Below are 20,191 nucleotides of genomic sequence, written 5' to 3'. Positions count from 1 at the left end.
TGACACACATTCTACAGTTTTCTCTACCTGATTATTATTCTTCCTACACAGTCAGATTAGATTTAGGCTATTAATCATAATAAATACATTTTTTTTTTAGTAACAGAAGTAGTATGTGTTTGAAAAATTGAAAGTATATTTAGGAATAACTGCTAAAAAGGAAGAGGGGTTGAATCAATATTACTCAGCCAACTTACTTGCAAAGTCTCTTAATCCAATTAAAATTCAGTCCACTTGTTTTAAAAACCTGAATTGTAAAATAGACATCTTAAGAAATAAGCATATTAAATCAGTGATGTTTGAGGAAACAGGAAAAATATTGCCATCTAGAGACAAATGGCTTGAATTCCTTAAAAAATATATATTATGGAGGTCTTATATATTTGATGGAGGCTATACCTAAGAAATGAGCTCATTCTTCTTCAGTCTGTTAGAGAAGAGAGATGCCACCCATTCATTAAACTTTAGAAACATTTTTGTAATCTAATTTTATTTCTTAAGAAAGCATGTATTCTTGGATATTGGTCAATAAATTAGGCAAATTTTTCATTGTGGTTATTCATCAAAATGCACATGTAAACTGGAAGAATCAAAAATAGTGCAGAAAAATGAGAATGGGTATATATGCCCCAGGAAGGAGGTATTTTCTTTAACAACACCTCCTTACTTTTTCACTAAAATCCATACTCTCATATTGAACAAAAAGAGGTTTTGCAAGGATATGAATTCAATTTCACCACTTTCCACAATAACTATCAATAAAATTCGAAATTATCCCTACAGAATCTGTGTTATTCCCTTAACAAATTTCTGTCGTTCATTGCTTTAAGCCAGAAATTTGCAGTGGTAGCACCTAGTGTGAGATAGTTCCATGTATGCCAACATTGCAAGCAAAGGAAAGAGTAAAAGATTAAGAAAAATCAGTAGGACTGTATAGCTAATGCAGCTTCCTGTAAACTTAAGGACGTTCCCTGATTCTCCTCTCAAAATGGTCTTTCAATCTCTGAACACCTCAGAGAAAATTTAACGCCTTGGTAGACAGCTAAATTTATCATTGGAAAATTCTAGCTTGTAAATTAAAATTTGAACTAAGTTCTGCCTCCTGTAACTTCTGTTCTTTAATCCAAATCCTACCTCTGGATAAAATATGTAATAAATTGACTTCCATTGCATACGACAGTGTTTCAAACACTTGAAAATAAAAGTTTTCTTTAGGTTTCTAGGACCCTTATTATTTTGCTAATCCTTTCCTGCAGTCTGTCAACTTACATACATATTCTCGCCACCCCCCATCTCTCAAGCAAAAGAAAAAATGTATATACTCTATACATGGCCTGACCAGTGAGGCATACAAAAGAGAGTATTTAAAGTTAACTTTAAATTGACTTGACTTTGGTATTTCATTCCCATCAAATCTTGGGTCTGTGACTTATCCATTCAGTCAGGTGGAGTTAAACCAGGTGATTTAAAAATCCCACTCACTGCTTTGGTACTTCTTTGAAGGTTCAGAGACTCATGGAAACATCAAATAAGTTCCCCAAACAGCCTCATCTCTGCTGCTCTTTAGTGGATTTTACTTGATGATGGTTCCTATGCTTTACCATCTTCCTGGCCCAGGGCTGACAGCTATGTAGGAACAGAGGAAACAGAGGGAAACAGAAAAATCAGTCCTTAAGAGAACTGACTTTTCCTTACCCTCTCAGTTCCAGGCCAGTGACAGTAGCCAGATTCTGCCCACTTTTCTTTAATTAACTCATTTGTGTTCTATCTAAAAAAAAAAAAAAATTAAAAAGCATTTAGTGGTAGAAGCATTGAATAGTAGCTAATGGGGAAGTTTGTGACCCTGAATAATATTAATATAACCTGTAAGGAACTTGTCATAACAGTTATGGTAGCCGTTTTAAACTACGGGAAAAAAAGTGTATGTTGGCTGGGATGAGGATGTGTACAGAGCAAGACATGTAGAAGAGAGATCATGAGTAAAATATTTTTCTTGATTATCTTTTTAAAATAGAAAAGAGACAACTTCAAAATTGAAAAAAATAGGGAAATAACATAGTACCTAACCTAATTTGACTGTACTTCCTTACATATTTCCAAAGAAGGATTCCCAGAGTCCTACTGAATAAACATTCTGCCTAATTTTAATTCCTAACTGGAAACTTCAAGTACCTGTATAAGGACAGAAAGTATTTCACTGAAAGTTCAGAAAAGCAGCATCTTGTGAGTTGTATTCTTTTGTTGTGTTCCCCACTGACGTTATGTGAAGCTTATGTGTCCTAATCATTAGCTATTGCAAATTCATAACATTAAGAAATCTGGCTACTGTACTCCTGTCAGCAAACTAGATTTTGATTTTCTTTCTTTGTATTTGTGTTACCACATATGCAACCATGATATCTTAACACAGTCAGTTATTTGTATATATTGAGCAGCTTCTGTGGGTAGGAGCTTTATTCTGGGCTCTTAGAACTTAAAAGAAACTAATTGCTGTTGTTCCTCAACTCAAACATGTTTTCTAAAACTCAGCTCAGGCGAATAGATGTGGACACATATCTTGGAAACTTTTGACATTCTATTCTTTCGACAGCAATTATACAAAATATGCTTATGTGATGAATACTCAAAGCTTAGAAGTAGATAAGCTTAGAAGTAGGATTCTGTGTATCCACTGCTATAGAGTGAAGACCATATTCTTTATGTTCCCAGAACTTAGCACAAATTTAAGCACAGTTAGCTGCTCAATAAATGTTGGTTAAGCAACAAATGAGGGCATAAGAATAATATTAGAAATAGCATGTAATGGTTTAAAGATCACTTTTATCTAACCATAGATTTTTAAAGGAACCTTTGAGATGAGTGGATTTGAGAACTCAATCTAATGATTTTACTGAGTTTAGACAATGTACTATCATGTCAAAAAAGTATCAAGTGGATATTATAGGTAGAATTAGAAGCCAGGTCTGTGAACTCCCAGCCTAGCGTTCTCTCCTAATTTATAAGGAAATATACAAAGTTGACCCTAAGAGAAGAGATGGCAAGTTTAAAAATTTTCTTTGTAGTGCTTTTTCACTTTTACATGTAGTACCCCTGTCTTTAAGACAACCTGTGCTGCCCAGACCTTGGCTTCACAGAGCTTCCCATCATGGTGACTCCTCAAGGCCTGTCCTCTATGGCAACTCACTAAGCTTGGGGAATGTATACCCCTCCCTATAGAACATACATATTGCATTGACTTTTCAACAAGACTAGAAAAGTAATGATCTAATAAGTTAATTTGGGTAAAAATGGAATCAGTGGTTATGTTACTTTAATACAATGGTCATTTCTTTAACCAAAAGGAATAAACTAATAATGGAGCATTTTCAGGTGCTGGGGTAGGCTGCCATTGGGGCATGAAAATGGTGCTATAGAGGTATTCAACAGAAGCAGTGGATATCAGTATATATATTTCATAGTCCTGACAGATTTGAGAAAGATCTGCTTTCTCATCCTGCTGCTCTTGGAATTTTTCAGAACCTCTCTGAGCATCATTTTCCACATGTGCGAAAAGAGTTTAATACCTGTTAATCCCCCTGGCTAAAGACCACTAGGAACACACCTATAGTTTTAAAAGTTCAGTGATTACCCATTACTGCAAGGGAGAATGCAAACCAGGATGAACCATAGGACAACTCAGTAAGAGAGTGTCAGAGAGAAGAGGTTTGCTCTGTATCGAGTGTTGTCTAGAAGTGACAGCAACACTATGGTTCTGCATGTTGACAAATCTTGCCTACAAGGAGGGCACACTAGAGTGAAGCATAACAGCTGAACTTAGGAAAGAAATGGTGGTCACTTAAGAGAGGGGATGTTTGGTATTTTGTGTTTTACACAGAATTATGAAATGACCTTGTCTTGTTCAGCACTGTCACAGAGTGACCATGTGTGAGGTTGGTGTCCTGTGAGCTTGCTCGTGTCCAACAGGAGAACAACATGGCCTACCTGTGAGCACCCGGCCAGTGTCCAATGACACTGTGAATTAGTGTCAACCGAGTTCCTGAATGTCAGAGGCTATTTAAGAAAAGAGAAATAGAAAGAAATTTAGTGTTTAAATTTTTCTTTGTTTTATTATCTTTTTTGTTTTCTAAAAAAGATATGAGAAATCTATATAAGTAAAAGAACAAAAATATCTTTTCTCTTTCCATCTCTTCCTTACTTTTTCTTTTTCCTTACATAGTAAAAAAAAATTTTGGAAATTGTATGTATTTTTTTTTTATAATTAATTTGTTCCCTTAGTTAATATAGTTTTTGACTCTGAAATGATTGGGTAATCTCAAGAAAGCCAGTATCTAAATAATGCTCCTAAGATGTAGTAGCTTTGACAGACAGTTGTGAAATACATTCCTGATTTTGTCTTTTAATATGCAAATGTTTCCAAACTTGTTCTGAAAGTTTACATTTACAAATAATAGGCCTGATGATTGCAGATGGTGGGAGTGGTGGAAATATAGGTGGAGGGGGAGGAAATATTGTTTTTGTTTTTGGATCCAAGCTCAGTGACAATGAAGTCCCTATAGAAAGTGGCAGTTTCTTGAAAGAGGGCTACACACCCACCTCCCCCTGACATCAGTGATGGAGCCACCTACGAGAGTGGGGGATAATGCTATGCTAAATCTGTGTTCTTCCAGTTATCTTTGTGTTAAACATCAGTCCCTTGTTGCTTGTGAGAAATCATGTGGAGTGTGTGGCTTTGATTTTACAAGAAAAAGGAGGCAGCCAACTTGAAAACTGGGGGAGATGCGAGTCTATTTCTTGAAAAGAGTGAAGGCATGTTAAAAGAGGAGGGCTAAGAAAATCTTGGATGTAAAGCAACCAAAGGAAAGGGTAGGAGATGCCAATGACGTGCCACCTACATGGTTTTGTGGGAAAGAGAAAGAGAGAGGCACCCAGAGCAGGCCCACCTACATGATTTTACTGGGGAAGAAAAAAGCAATAAAGTTTTCATGTTAGAGACTGCTTGAGAGAGAAATGCCTCAATCAGACCCTCTTCCTGCTTTCCATGCATGTTAATCACCTACCTCCTTTGGATTCACCAGCCTCAAATGCAAGTAAGAATTTATTGATGCATAATAATAATTATTTTTCTATTTATTGTGTTAATATTAAGAAATATTAATACAATATTATTTATAATATCAATAATATTTAATATTATAATAAATAATATTATTTCTTCAAGTTTCTTAGAACTCTATTTTCTTTGATCTTCAAGCACTTTACTGACTCCCAATTACCAAATAGTTGTAGAGCATTTAGCACACAGTAGGTTTTGGGTGAGGCACTGTCCTTTTCAAGGAGTTCTTTCACAGTCACTTAATCATGAAGCTCCAAACCTTAAAATTTCTTGTTAATGTGAAATTCTTTAATAAATGCTTATATCTTCAACCTTTCTGACATTATGAAATTCTTATACTTGTTCAATTATTAGTTTTGAAACTATATTCATTATCTCATTTAATCCTTACAGTGACCCTGTTAAGGAAAGCACTACTATACTTCCTTTTGTTTTTTGTTTTTTTTTAGGTGAAGAAACTAAGGTTTAAAAAGATAAAGTAACTAGCCCAATTTCAAATGGTTACTAAGTGGCAAATCAGGATTTATATTCAAGACTGTCTCCTTCTATGCCCAAAGCATTATGAACCACTATATTCTTTTGCTTCATTTAAAAATGATTTTTTTGGATATATTTCTTCCATTTCGACTTGTGCCCTTGTTTTATGCTATTAAGTGCATGAGGTAGGCCAACCAAATCCTTCTTTCTAATGATTGGGCACACAGACTTTGTTTTTGGAAAATTCTAGATCTGAAGCCAAGGGCCAGGTGTATTTTATACCATAATAAGATGTATTCCATGGCACGTTTTTCATTTAACGTTGAATTCTTGTTTCTTCTAGAATTATGGCCTTATGGTCAGAGTATGCAAGAAGTTCCTAACACATTAAATTCAGAGCCAAATTAAATACTCAAATATAGTAATCATTTTATTTTAGTTGCCTTCAGAAATATTTTGTCTACTCTGTTTATTGTGTGTATTTTATTTTCCAAACAGTATGCTAGATACTTGCAAAACATAGTTAATTAAAGTTGGCCTTACAGGCTAGCATATGTATGATATACATACATTCAGGTAGCTGTGTCAGTGGTTGATAAATATCCAAGAATTTTTCTAGGCAGTTGCTTGAAATCATCATTAGCATATTTACACCATAGAAATCTGCTAATGCTACAAATCGGGTTTTGTTGTTGTTGTTGTCGTTTTCTGTAGAGAAGAGGAGAAAATGTGACCACCGAGTTTAGAAAGCCTCTGTTTCTGTTAAGGAAGAGATAAGATCGTATGCTGAGAATGGAGGGTAGGGAGGGTAGGTGACTTGAAGAGAGTAGAAATGTTTTGGAATAGCCATTGAGAAAAAAGGAAAGAGAAGAGACTGAGATGAAGGGAGAATATTGTAGTAATTATACATATATAGATAATTGAAAGAAACACTGAAATTGTAAATCACCGTATAAAGGTGGTAAAATTGTGAGTTTCACATGGCATTTATATATTTTGGGTAATAAATAAAAATTAAAGAAAAAGGGTTCTGATTAATTGGCTGTCTCGTTGAATTACGTAGACAAAAACCATGTGGGATAAGTTTGCCTCTTGCAGTTTTGTTGTGCATAATTGTATTGACTGATCTGTCCATTGAGTGTTTTTAAAAATAACAATCATGCATTTCATTTGTATAATGTATTATACTTTACAAAGTGCTTTCACTATACATTATCTCTTTTGATTTAATTTCTTTTTGATCTCTGACATATTTCTCTATTTCAATGAAGCTGCTAGAACTTCTATCAGACATGTTGAAGGAAGACTCATATAAATGCAAATATAAGTTTATCTCTAATAACTTTGAGATAAACAGAATAAGCCTGAAGAAAAATAATAAACCCAGAGTGCTGGAAATAATGATGAATTATAATTATTTAAGAGATAATTTTATTTCAAAACATAAAGTGAGATATGTGGGTTTGATACCCAATAGGGCAATGAAAAGTACTTGCAGATCAGTGACAAAAGTTAATTATGAATTTGTCTCTGTATCTCTGAACTAAACAAATCTAAGTTGAATTATTTTCTTCAGATCAAAAATGTAAAAGTAAACTTAAAAAGTTACATATCTTTTATAGAAATAACAGATAAAGGGCTTAAACATAAGTCTCCATTAATCTACTCCTTGAGATTGACAATATCAATTTATGGGTCTGTTTACTGTACAAGTTAGAGATCTTTTACTCCAACATCAAGAGCATTAGTAAAAGATTTCAAAGCAAATTGTCATGCTTTCCTAATTCTTTAGAAGAATATTTAATGAATATTCCAATACTTGTAGTAAAATCTGCCTATTGAATAGCTGCAATTAGTACTTAGTCTAGCTTAAGCTGATGTTGCCTTGTAAGAATTATGTACTGTGGAGTTAAGTCATTATTGATAAATTACAAACATGTTTAATTGCTTGAGTACATAATGTACAAATGTGTAGCTATTCCAGGGCATGTTTTAACAGATGACTAGAGCATTTAGAATGGCAAATTACCTTAAGTAGAATGCATTAATTTTTAGTATCATTTTTAAAAAATGTAATTTGTCCTCAAAGGTTTTTTTTAAAAAAAGATGAAAACAGGGAATCTGCTCTTTCTGCCATTAGAATATCCATCTCTTCCTGTAATTACACCTTGATTATTATAAACGTATTTTTTTCCACTTTAGGAAACAAATGTCATACTTTCAAATAAAATTTTCACTAAATTACTGCTGTCAAGTTGTATATGAATGTACAGAAAGGAAAGTTAATAGTTGACATTCTGTCTTTTGTCTTAGCTTCTATATTTAAATTGGCTTAAGATTCACAGAATTAGATTCAAAGAACTTTACTGAGGCTGCCTATCCTTTATCATAGGAGTTGTATAAATAAATTGTGTCATTTAATCTCTAAACATTTTATGAGATATAAGTATGCCTATTTTCAGAAATATAATATTTCAAAACAGCAAGACAAGTTGGGCAATAGTCATGTAGATGAATATTGAAACAGTAACTAGCTATGAACACAAGTTTTTATAATTCTTTTTACTACATTCAGTTGCTTCTGTGCCAAAATTTGTTTGCTTTCAGCAGTGCTGATTTCTGTAAACACTAGTACATGGTCTTTTGCTTTCTCACTTCATACTCACTAAGGAACCATAAAAGTTGTAATCATGGTTCACTCTTGTGTAATATTGGGCAACCCAGAGGTCAGACAGGGCATCAAGAATGCCTTGCTGGTAGTTGAGAAAGTGAAGGACCCAAGAATGGACTTTTGGAAATCTTTCACTGCCAGGAAGATTTATATTATAAACAAAAATCCCCAGAAAATTGAGACCAATCATAAAAAGCAATGTTCTAGAAATAGAAAAGGATTTTGAGTGGAAAGTGAGAATTCAGCCTCTTCAAAACTGGCTGTATTATAGAATGAGAGTTAAGGCTGTGGTCTATCAGATACTTGAGAGATCATCTAGCCTAGTGGCTTTCAAATGTTTTAAACAGCAGAATCACTTTTATTCCAAGTAAAATTTTTCTCTATATTTCAAAACATAACAAATTGTGGTATTTATTGTACCAAAAATTAATCATTTAATTATAAATCCATCAATAAATATAATTAGACACTTTGGTTGAACACACATATTTGAAATATTGATTTTCAAGTGACATTTGCCACATATATCCAAACTATTTCTCAAATTTAATTTGGTTATCCATAGAATAGTGTGGTACATAACACATTTGATCGTGTTCATTCTTTTTGTCGTGTTGAAATTTGTTTTTGAAAATTCAAACCAAATATTTGCATAATCCTTGGCTTAGTCCAGTAATATAAGTGAAAAAACTGGGGACCATTGAGGTTCAGTTATTTGCCAATAATACAAGGACTGGTTTTTCTGAATCTTAGCATAGTGACTTGTCCTCCTGATATTTTCCAAAAAGCCACTCTGACTCCTCAGAATGAAAGCATTCATTCATTCTCTTATTCCTGCTCTTTTTTCCCTCTCTTGAGTCACCAAAAAGTAACTGCACCTACATTTACACCACCACTGATTTTTCTATTATAGGAGCAGCAGAAAAGAGTTCTAAGCATGGTGCTGAAGACAAGACTCAGACCATTATTACAGCTATGAAAGAAAGAATGAAGATCAGGGAGAAAAACAGGCCAGAGGTGTTTGAAGTAATTCAAGAAATGTTTCAGATTTCTAAAGAAGATTTTGTACAGTACACAAAGGCAGCCAAACAGAGTGTACTAGACGGGACATCTAAGTGGTCAGCAAAAATAACCATTACAGGTAAAAATAAGTTGTCTTTTAAAGTTTTATCCCACATTGAGATTTTTATGTGCCTTAAAAATCACTGCTAAAAATAATTGTAGGTAAAATAAGTAGAATTTTCAGTTTTGTCAATATTGACAAAAAGTCGAGTTGGTACTTCGAATTTATAAAATATATGCTAGATTACTGGAGCAATTTCTTATTCTCTTTGTATTGTTTTAATCAGATCTGTGCCTTGTTCTAATCATAAACTCTCCCAGAGGAGAAATTTTCTGTTTTACAATATAGTCATCAATATCCTGCAGTTTACAAGAGATTAGCTTTGTTGCTGCCTGACATTAATTTATAAGAGTAGCCAATAATCTCTCAGTCAGTTTTTTTTTTTTAATACGAAAACAAATATTGTTTTACTTACTCCTAGATCAATATCCCTCTTTCATTTGATTTCTGAGTCAAGATAGTTGAGTTTGGTGATGTTTAGTAATTTGAACTTCTAAAGCCGCTTGCAATATTAATAGTAAGTGCCTATGTATCATGTGAAGGTTTACCAAGCCTCTAAATGTACTGATATTATATTTACAAGGTAAAATAAAGATGCTTCTTTTACTGGGTTCAGTTGATCAGTACTGACAGTGAAATCATAAATAAATATTAAATAACAGGTCTTTGAATTACATTGGGTAACTTTTTGCATATTGCATGTGTATCCTTATTTCTCTATACATATATTTAGTAGTTTATATATGAGTGTATAACTAATATGTATATGCATGTTTATATCTATATAGCTATTCATAACAGGCAAAAGCGTATTAGTTCAAAGGAAGGTTTTAATGTTCAGTATATTAATTATTTTATTGAACATTTTTTTTTTCAAGGCAACCCTTGGTTGACCTCACAGATTGCAAGGAATGTGTCAGCTTACAATCCCATTTTTTTTATTTTTTACACCTATAGCACCTGGTCTTCCTAAGTGGTCTCCCATCTAAGTACTAACCAGGCTCGACCCTGCTTAGTTTCCAAGATCAGACGAGATTGGGCTTGTTCAGGGTAGCGTGGCCATAGACTGAACATTTTTTTAAATTCATGTTTTTCATGAGAATGAAAGCAATGGGGATGCATCTGCAAAACCAGAGACAAAGTGGTAGAAAATGTTTTTTTTATTATCATTTTCTGTTTGAGGAAATCTTCATGTTAAAATGTTTGTTTATGTTATTTCAGTGGTTTCTGCCCAAGGCTTACAGGCAAAAGACAAAACAGGGTCGAGTGACCCATATGTTACAGTTCAAGTTGGAAAGAACAAAAGGAGAACTAAAACCATTTTTGGAAACTTGAATCCAGTATGGGATGAGAAGTTTTATTTGTAAGTACACAATGTGAAACTATTGCAAATATTAAAATATTTGAATATAAATTTCAGACAGACATGCAAAATATATAAGCAATGATTATCTCATTTTAATAGTATCTACACAAATTACAAAAAATGAAACTAATGTTATAAACTCATATTCTCATCATACTTATTCAACTTTTGAAGCAAGTGAATAAAAAGAATATTTAAAGAAAAAAAAAAGGCGGCATGGTTTGGGTGACTTTACAGAAAAAAAAAAAGATTACAACCCAGTCTGCAGCTTGCGTTAACCGAACATATTAGGACTTTAAAGGCTCGAATCAGCAATATCTTGACATCTGAGGACTAAAGACAATAGGAAGGCTTTGGGTATCACCTGGCCCATCATATCTACACCAGCCTATAATGATGAAATGGTTGATCTAACTTTATGACCTCTCATTTTCTACGAAATTACTTATTTTTAAACAACTTCTATTTTGCACCAAACAGCAAGAAATCTTTTTTCTTTTTTTTTTTTTTTTTTTTACCAAAAGGGTTCTTTTTTGTCTATGACTCCTCGAAGAGATATAAAATGACTTCCAGTGATCGTTTGGTAGAAACAAAAATCCCTAACCATGAATTTAAAGGCAGTCCTTTTTTCTTTCTTTCCTTCTCTCTTTGGTGATGGTTTAAACATAGATCTCATTAACATGCTAAGTAAGCAAACCAAACACATACAGCATGTTTGGGAGTGTGGGCAAAAGTGTGTAAAAAATATAGAGCTTTTTGTGTATATAGGCTGATGGAGAGAGTGTTAAGAAATAGGTTTGGCTAATCAGTTGGGACCAAATAACAGAGGATACCATAGAATGAGTTAAGGAATTTAGACAATTTCTCCCTTTAGACTGATGTAAGAAACTATTTTAATATTTATTTGTTTATAAAAGAGAAGATATTAATCAATAGCCATGAATTCAAATTCTAAGGCAGTCAAGTAAAAGAATAAAACAGAATAAGGGTAACAAAAGGGAGGGACGGGGACCATGACAAACCTGACAGCAAGTGACTCTTGGAGAAGAGCTTCTCTTGCCATGCAGTCATACAGATGCAGTGCTGCTGGAGCTTCCAGTTTCTCAGAAGTTGGAAATTTGAAAGTTTAAAATTAGCTTTATTAAGGTGAAACTGACAAATCATAACATATTTAAAGTGTACAATGTTTTACGTATTTATATATGTATACCTCCATGAAACCACCACCACAGACAAGATACTGAACATACCCATTACTCCAGAAAGGTTCTAACTCAGCAGTCCCCAACCTTTTTGTCACCACAGACCAGTGGTCCTATGAAAATCTAATGCCTTAGGATCTGAAGTAGAGCTGAGATGGTGACGCTAGCACTGGAGAGCTGCTGCAAATACAGATGAAGCTTTGCTCGCTCTTCTGCTGCTCACCTCCAGCTGTTCTGCCCAGTTCCAAATAGGCCATGGACCAGTACTAGTTTGCGGCCCAGGGGTTAGGGACTCCTGTTCTAAATGACCCATTGAAGCTATCCTTTCTAACTCCTCGCCAATCCAAAGCAATCATTTATCTGCTTTATTATGTTATATATTTTTTATTTTCTAGAATTTTATACAAATAGATCATACAGTGTACATTCTTCTTTTGTGTAGTTCCACTCACTCAGCAGTTATTTTTAGATCCATCCATATTGTATGGTTTAACAATAGGTCACTTCTTTTTATTGCTAGGTAGCATTCACCTCTTAATAGATACTTGGTTTCCAGTTTTAAGCTATTCAAATTAAAGCTGTTAGGAGCACTTGTATATACATGTTTGCATAGACATATGTTTACATTTCTCTTGAATAAATACCTAAGAGTGAAGTAGCTGGAACATATATAAGAAATATGTTTAATTTTTAAGACACTTTTCCCAAGTGGTTGTACCATTTTACATAACCACCACCAATGAATGGAATTTCTAGGTGATACACATCCTTCCAACACTTGATAAGGCCAGTTTTTTAAATTTTAGCCATTCAAATACATACGTAGTGGTATGTTGTAGTGATATTATTTTGCATTTCCCTAATGACTAATGACTTCAAGCATCTTTTCATGTGCATATGTGCTATCCTTTATCTTTTTTATTTAAGTGTCTTCGAATATTTTACCCATTTTTATTTTTTGTATTTGTATAAGTTTTATGGTTTACATTTAGGTCTATGATATATTATGAGGTAATTTGTAGTATAAGTTATAGACCCAAGTTTGTTATTTTGTATATAAATATCCATGGTTCCTGCACCATTTTTTGAAAGCAGCTTCTTTTCTTTACTAAACTGCTTTTGCACATTTAATGCAATTCAGCTCTCTATATCTGTGTGAATCTATTTCTGAATTATCTATTCTGTTCCATAGATCTATTTATCCAGCTGTATACCAGTAAAACACGGTCTTAATTACTATAGCTTTACTTTATAAATCTCAAAATCAGGTATCGTTACTCCTCCAACGTTTTCTCTTTTTCAAAATTATTTTAGCTGTTTTAGAACCTTTGAATTATTTTCATGTGAATTTTAGAATCAATTTATCATTTTTCACACACAAAAAGAAAAGCTTAATATAATTTTGATTATTTTATTGCCCTAGCTAAGACTTCCAGTATAATGCCAAGTCAAAGTGATAAGAGCAGGCATCCTGGCCTTGTTCCCAATATTAGATGGAAAACATTCTTGAATAACTATGACGTTAGCTGTAGGTTTATTGAAGATATTACTTCAGTGTCTGTGTTTGCATTGTTTTCTTATTTTCAATGAGAAATGTGTTGTCCTCATTTTTGTTCCTCTGTACATGTCTTTTTTCCTCCTCTACTTGCTTTTTAAGATTTTGTTTCTTTACTCATTCACATGATTTGATTATGGTGTTACATGGTACAGTTTTTTGTGTGTTACTGGTGCTTAGGGTTTGTTGAGTTGCTTGAGACTCTAGATCTGCAGTTTTCTTTAGATTTGGAAAACTTTTGGCCATTATTTCTTTAAACATTTCTTCTGCTTCTACCTTTTGGAGACTCCATGTGTACATATATTAGGCCTCTTGAAGATGTCTCACAGCCCACTAATGACCTGTGTTTTTTTCATCTCCCTATTTCTCTCTTCCTTTCTCTCCCTCTCTCCCACTTTCTCTATGTAATATGCATTTAAGGTCCCTCCACGTCTTTGATAGCTTATTTCTTTTTAGCACTAAATAATAAATATTCTTTGTTTGGATTTATCACAGTTTATTCATTCACCTACCGAAGGACACCTCGGTTGCTTCCACCCTTTGGCAATTATTAATAAAGATGCTATAAACATTCATATGCAGGTTTTTGTGTGGACATAAGTTTTCAGCTCCTTTGGGTGTGTGCTGAGGAGCATGATTGCTGAGTCATTTAGTAAGAATATTTTCAGTTTTATAGAAACTGTTTAAAGTATCTTCCAAAGTGGCTGTATCATTTTGCATTCTCACCAGCTATGAATAGGTGTTCATATTGCTGCATATCTTCTCTAGCATCAGGTGTTGACAGTGTTCTGGATTTGGCATTCTAATAGCCATGTAGTGGTAGCTCCTGTTGTTTTATTTCCCTGATGACAAATGATGTGGAGCATCTTTTCATATGCTTATTTACCATCTGTATATCTAGTTTGGTGAGATGTCTGTTAAGGTTTTTGGTCCATTTTTAATCAGGTTGTTTTCTCACGGTTGAGTTTTAAGAATTCTTTGAATATTTTGGGTAACAGTCCTACATCACATGTGCCTTTTGAGAATATTTTCTTCTCATCTATGGCTTGTCTTCTCATTCTCTTGACATTATCTTTTTCTACTTAACTTTTCAAATGCATGCAAAACGTATAATAATTGTTTTGTTGTCCTTGACTGCCAATTCTAACATCTGTGTTTCCTCTTAGTAAGTTTTGATTAATAAATTTTTCATTATCTGTCATATTTTTCTGTTCTATGCCTAGTAACTTTATATTGGATGACAGACATTGTAAATATTACCTTGATGGTTGCTTAATATTTTTGGCATCCTATAAGTATTCTTGAGCTTTGTTCTAGGATACAGTTAAGTTATACAGAAATAGTTTGGTTCTTTGGATCTCGCTTTTGAATTTTGTTAAGCGGGAATGAGACAGTGTTCAACTTCAGGCTAATTATTCCTCTATACTGTGCTGTGTCTACTGCCTCATGAATGATAATGTTTTCTAGTCAGCCCCATAGAGACAAGCACTGTTTCTGGCTTTGGGTAGTGCTTTGGGTAGTTTCTGGCTTTGGGTAGTACATATAACATACTGTTATATGTAATCCCTTCCAGTGGCTCTTAACCTGGCCTTGGGTAGTTTTATCACATGCATTTATCATTACTCAGCTGATTGTTCAAGAGGAACTCTCTGCAATTGCTGGAGTTTTCCTTCTGTTCAACTCCCTTCTTTTTGCCCTGTGATCTGTAGCTGCCTTGTTCTTCTCAGATTTTCAGCTCTTTTTAACTCAGAGTCCAAAGGACTCTACCTGAGTTCCTTCCTCTTGCACAGTGGCCTGTAAACTCCCTCAAGCCAGTAAGCTGAAGTAATCACGAGACTCACCTTATTAGTTTTGTATCTCCTTGGGATCACTGTTGTTCACTGGCAGATCTTCAGTATATTGAAAACCATTGTTTGATATATTCTGTTCATTTTTTGAATTTTCATGTGAGAAGAATCTCTACCCCCTTTTACTCCCTCTTGACTAGAATAGAAAGTTTGGAAATACGAATTTACTTGATAAAACAAAATGTATGAAAGCCAACACAGGGCTTATCAAACAACACACACAATTTCTGCAGGTATTTGATCCATAGGTTGCCAGTTGCAACTGTGAAATAAAACATCCATCCAAAGAAATGCAGTAGCACAAATATTCTAATTTTTTAATCCTGCAAAGAGTCTCCTTTGAGAAATCAGATGAATAAGTGCATGTATGTGAGGCAAGACCAAGACAAGGCCCATCCAGAAGAATTAGATGTGACAGTGCTCCGTACTCATTTCAGGTCAGAATTAGTGCTTGTTTCCGCCAGAAACAAGCTGTAGAAAGCCGCATACAGTTTATGGGAGCAAGTACACAGAAGAGTATATTGGAATACTTAAAATATGAACTATCTATATTCTAATTGGCAGTTTTCATATAATTTATTTTACTGTGCGCCTCCATTTTCCTTTTAACAGGATGCATCTATACTGGCAATAACAATATATCTATTTTTTTTTAAACAACATTATTGCAAGGAAGAAGAAATTCAAATTTAAATCCAGTGCATCCTACTGTACATATTATATATGTATGTGTACGTGTATAATATGCATAATTTTTTTCACAATATTTTTTACTGAAATATTTATTAGCTTTAAGTGAAATTACACTCATAATTATTTTCTGTTTGTCTCCTTCTAGAATGTCAAAAACGAATGCCTAAATTTTCAACAGCAATTTTTATTATTGCCAGTTTCCTGAATTCAATATTCCATTCTTCTCATTGAGGTTCTATATCTCTGGTTCCTGTAATACTATTTTGAATCTACCTGTGCATGTTCTCATTTTACCATGAAAATGGTGTGAGATTTGCAAACTTGTTTTCCTTTATCAGGTGTTTTCCCATGCAGGAGGAAATGAGTTCATAGTGAATTTATGTGTGGATTTAGAAAAATGCATACATATCACAGATGAACTCATCCATGCCTCCCACTACCTTGACAATTCTGCCCTGTGAATTGAGTATAAAAATGAGTCCTGATATTCTGAAAATAGAATGTCTTGTTAAAGGTATGGCTTTAGTTTGCATTTGGGGTAATTTACTTAAATTCTGAGCTTAGCTCTTCTAATATGAAAAAATGGGATAGTAATACATATTTCACAAGTTCGTTACATTTGTTGGGATGTCTGTAGATCTCATGGCATTTGTTAAGCAGTAAACATTGTAGTTGTATTATTATTATTAGCATTAATCACCGATCCCATCCTTTGTGCTGAGATTCAGTACGTTAGAGCAAACCTAGCAGTAATCCTTCCATGTCAAAAAAATTCCAACCTGAACAGTGACACCGAAAAGACCAGCGAACAAGATGCTATAAAAAGAAAGTATTGCTGTAATAAGAAATGGAGAACTCAACTTGGGCAAAGGATCAGAGAGATTTTTTTATCCAACTCCCTCATTTTACTGATGAGAACATTGAAGCTCAGATTGGTTACAGTAGAGCCAAGACTGTAAAGCAGCTGCCTGTCGTGAAGTGACAAATAAGACACAAGTAGAAATAAAGAAGTATATTTTTTCCTACACCTGACTCTTCCCTTGGAAAAGTGCTTTTGACCTGAATAAGGCAGGCAGTCACAAAGCTGGTAAGATGAAAATGCAAATGAAGTAATTTTTTTTGTTTGAAAGCTTAATTGTCCCCCCATTAATGGCACTCTGATGCCCTCAAGAGATTAATGCTAAGTAATTTCGATTTTAATTTTACCTCTCTCACCATGATTTAACAAAAGAAGTTTGAAAATTTCATCTTGAAAAAACTGTGAATATTGTTTGATTCTAAAATGGGGCACTCTGGACAGTGTTTGTAGACATCAGAGGCATGACCAGTTAAGCCCTGACAGAAATAAGGGTTAGGAGGGTTTGTAAATACATGTAATTTTGAAAATATCACATAAGGATTAATTAAGATAATGTATATGAAAGTGCTTTGAAAATGATAGTGTTATGTAAACTTAAGGTGCTTATTATCTTGCTCTATGATCCTAGTAAGTTGTATATTTGATTATTTCATAATTAATTATGATATTTGATTTTATTTTTCTATGCTAGAGTTAATGAAATACTTTTTGCTTATCATAAACCCTTCATTCCCTCAGGAGGAAAAGGAGTAAGTTTCTCCCAGTGAGTTCGAGAGGGAAAATGGCAGTGTAGTCTGCCTGCTTTAGTAAGAAATTTTGAGTTAGGAAACTTACATTTTATGATATATTGATACCATGTTTTCTAGAGGACTCTCTAGTTTATTCTTGGTGCTTCATTTTTTGTTAATTTCTAGAATGAAAACAAAAGTTCATGCTGACTTCTTAGAGGGATGTAGGTCATAAAGGCAAACATCTGTTGGTTATCTTTTTAAAATTGGTATTAAGCATTGAAGTAAGGGATTATTTTAAGAATCAAGAAGTCTAGTCAACACATTGCCTGGGGTAGGAGTGCGAACATGCCTATTTACTAGGCAATACAAGGGTGCTTAAACATTCTACTTATGTAGTTGACTGGACAATCAGCTCTACTTGCTTGGTGGGGTATCAGTTAAATTCCACCCACATTTTCCAAGCGTCTATTATATCTAAAGCCCTGTACTGGGTTCATCGAAGTACTGACTTGAAGAGTGAGTTCATGTCATACCAAAAAGCAATCTGGCCTACAAACTTATAAACGAGTTCCAGAGCTGCACTGGATCTAATATGTTTCCTAACTCCAGGAAACCCCTTAACTTATTTGCATCTCAGTTTCACAGGGGGAAATGTGCAAACAAGTTTATTTCCTACCTTGATTCAAAGGTATTGTTAAGAGGTAGTGTACATGAAGGCTCTGTGAACACATGAGCACCAGAAACTCATACTGCTGTCATTTATAGAGTTGTCATTGCCTTGGCCCTTTGAAGCATATGGCAGCCATGTTCAGTTCATAGCTACCCAGATGCATGGCACGCAGAGTGCCCCACGGCTCTCCACCAGGCCATGTGCTGCCCAGCCCAAGGCTGAGTATAAACTAAGCATAAACTAAGCTTTATAGGAGATAGCTTATTTAAATAGCACAATTAAACTAAAACATCTTCATAGCACAGCAGATTAATATTTTAAAATGACAGCCTGAATGTAATCAAGGATTTGATGTATTGCTTAAATCACTAGCACAGGCTTCTCCAGGGCTGTGTGGGAAAGGAATGTTTTCTCAGTTGTCCAATCTAGCTTACAAGATGGTATCAGCATCAGGAAGCCTTTTGTCAAGAAGTTCCCACAATTGTTTAAAGCAAGAAGGAGTTTAGTCATACTTCATGGGATTGGAAATTTGTTGACTAATCATTGTCTGTGTTGTGAGATAGCATAACCAATACTACCTTTTATTTAGTAAATTAGAGTCATTGCCGATCCACATAGCAGTGTCAGTAGAATAGCATTAACTTCATCAATGCTTCATACCAAAAACAGAAGGCTTTGCAATAAGGAGAAGAAACAGGTGTGAAAAGAGATCTGGACTGATTTCAACGAAGTATGAACTTAGGGTCACCAAATAGACTTGATTCACAGTCAACCACGAAATTTCAGATCAGGACAGATCCTTGGAGATAGCACTGTGATATTCTGTAGGCCAAGGTGTAAGTAAAGATGTACTTTCCTTAGTTTTAAACTGAGGATCAAATAGAATTCAAACAAAATCCCCCAAATTTTTAGGAAGCAGTTTGATTACAAGAGCAAGCCTTTAGGGGAATGAGAGCCATTCTGTAGGGATCCCTCTTGCTGGGAAAAAAATGAGAAACCCCACATTTAAACTGGTTATAGGAAAGGAATTAGGATGGAACAAATTTTGTTATATGGACACAGAAAGCCCTTGCAGGAAAAGCCAAATGACAAGAACTCCCAAGGGAAGACATTATTATGCCCTTTTATCCCTCTCTTTATTTTTCTCTGACCATTTGTTCATCTGTATCTGTTTGTCTACCTCTCCATTATATTTTCTTTCTCACTGTCAAGCTGTCAAGCTGTCTGTCTCCCCCTCTCTCTCCCTTCCTCTCCTTCCCTCTCCCTCTCCTTCATTCATTCATTCATTCATTCATTCATTCATATTTGTCACTGCCCCTCTGTTCCTCCCTTTTTCTTCTTTACTCTTCCCTCTCTCTTCTGTACTCTGGTCTGATTCCTGATCACCAGTCGTTAGCTTGCATGTGGTTCATTATAGCCTTGGCCCTGTGTTCATGTGTCTCCCATCTCTAGCATTCACAGTTTGCTGCCAGGAAGCATCTTCGCATTTTCAGCCAACTACTCCAATTCATCTTTATGAAATAAACCATACAAGTTAAGTGTTATTAGCCAGGCTGTGATTGGAACGTCTTAAACCCATCAATTTTGCTTCGTGTGAGGAAAGGAGAATAGGGAAGTTCTGGTGGTCTGCTGGTGACTCACTTGGGCCTGTGGGTTGAAGCAGTTTGCCCCTAGTGGAATGTATCTGGTAAGGGCATTGTAACCATTGGTCTATCAAGCATTTTCAAGATCCAAACACCGCAACACCAATCAACTTCTGTTTGATTCATTCCCCTAGGCTTTGGATATACCTTATGTGTAGACCAACCATATTGAAGGTAGAAAAATTATCAACACATTATTATTATTTCTAGCCAAACAAAGTTTGCAGATCTCTACTGACCC

At 34.6% G+C, this 20,191-nt stretch overlaps 1 protein-coding gene and 1 pseudogene across 1 annotated transcript in view; one reads left to right on the top strand and one right to left on the bottom strand.

Annotated features, from left to right (window-relative positions):
• Nucleotides 1-20,191, top strand: part of LOC120604618 (protein unc-13 homolog C) — a 348,907-nt gene that overhangs the window by 72,779 nt on the left and 255,937 nt on the right. Inside the window, exons 5-6 of the mRNA XM_039865545.1 lie at nucleotides 9,175-9,402; nucleotides 10,606-10,747. Coding sequence (XP_039721479.1) covers nucleotides 9,175-9,402; nucleotides 10,606-10,747 — 370 coding nt within the window. The remainder of the gene's footprint in view (nucleotides 1-9,174; nucleotides 9,403-10,605; nucleotides 10,748-20,191) is intronic.
• LOC120604659 (uncharacterized) lies at nucleotides 10,333-10,451 on the bottom strand (annotated as a pseudogene).

Source organism: Pteropus medius, unplaced genomic scaffold (genome assembly GCF_902729225.1).
Source record: "Pteropus medius unplaced genomic scaffold, Ma_sr-lr_union100, whole genome shotgun sequence".
Lineage (NCBI taxonomy): Eukaryota > Metazoa > Chordata > Mammalia > Chiroptera > Pteropodidae > Pteropus > Pteropus medius.
The sequence above is the reverse complement of the archived record's forward strand: the minus strand, read 5'-3'. Positions and strand labels throughout refer to the sequence as shown.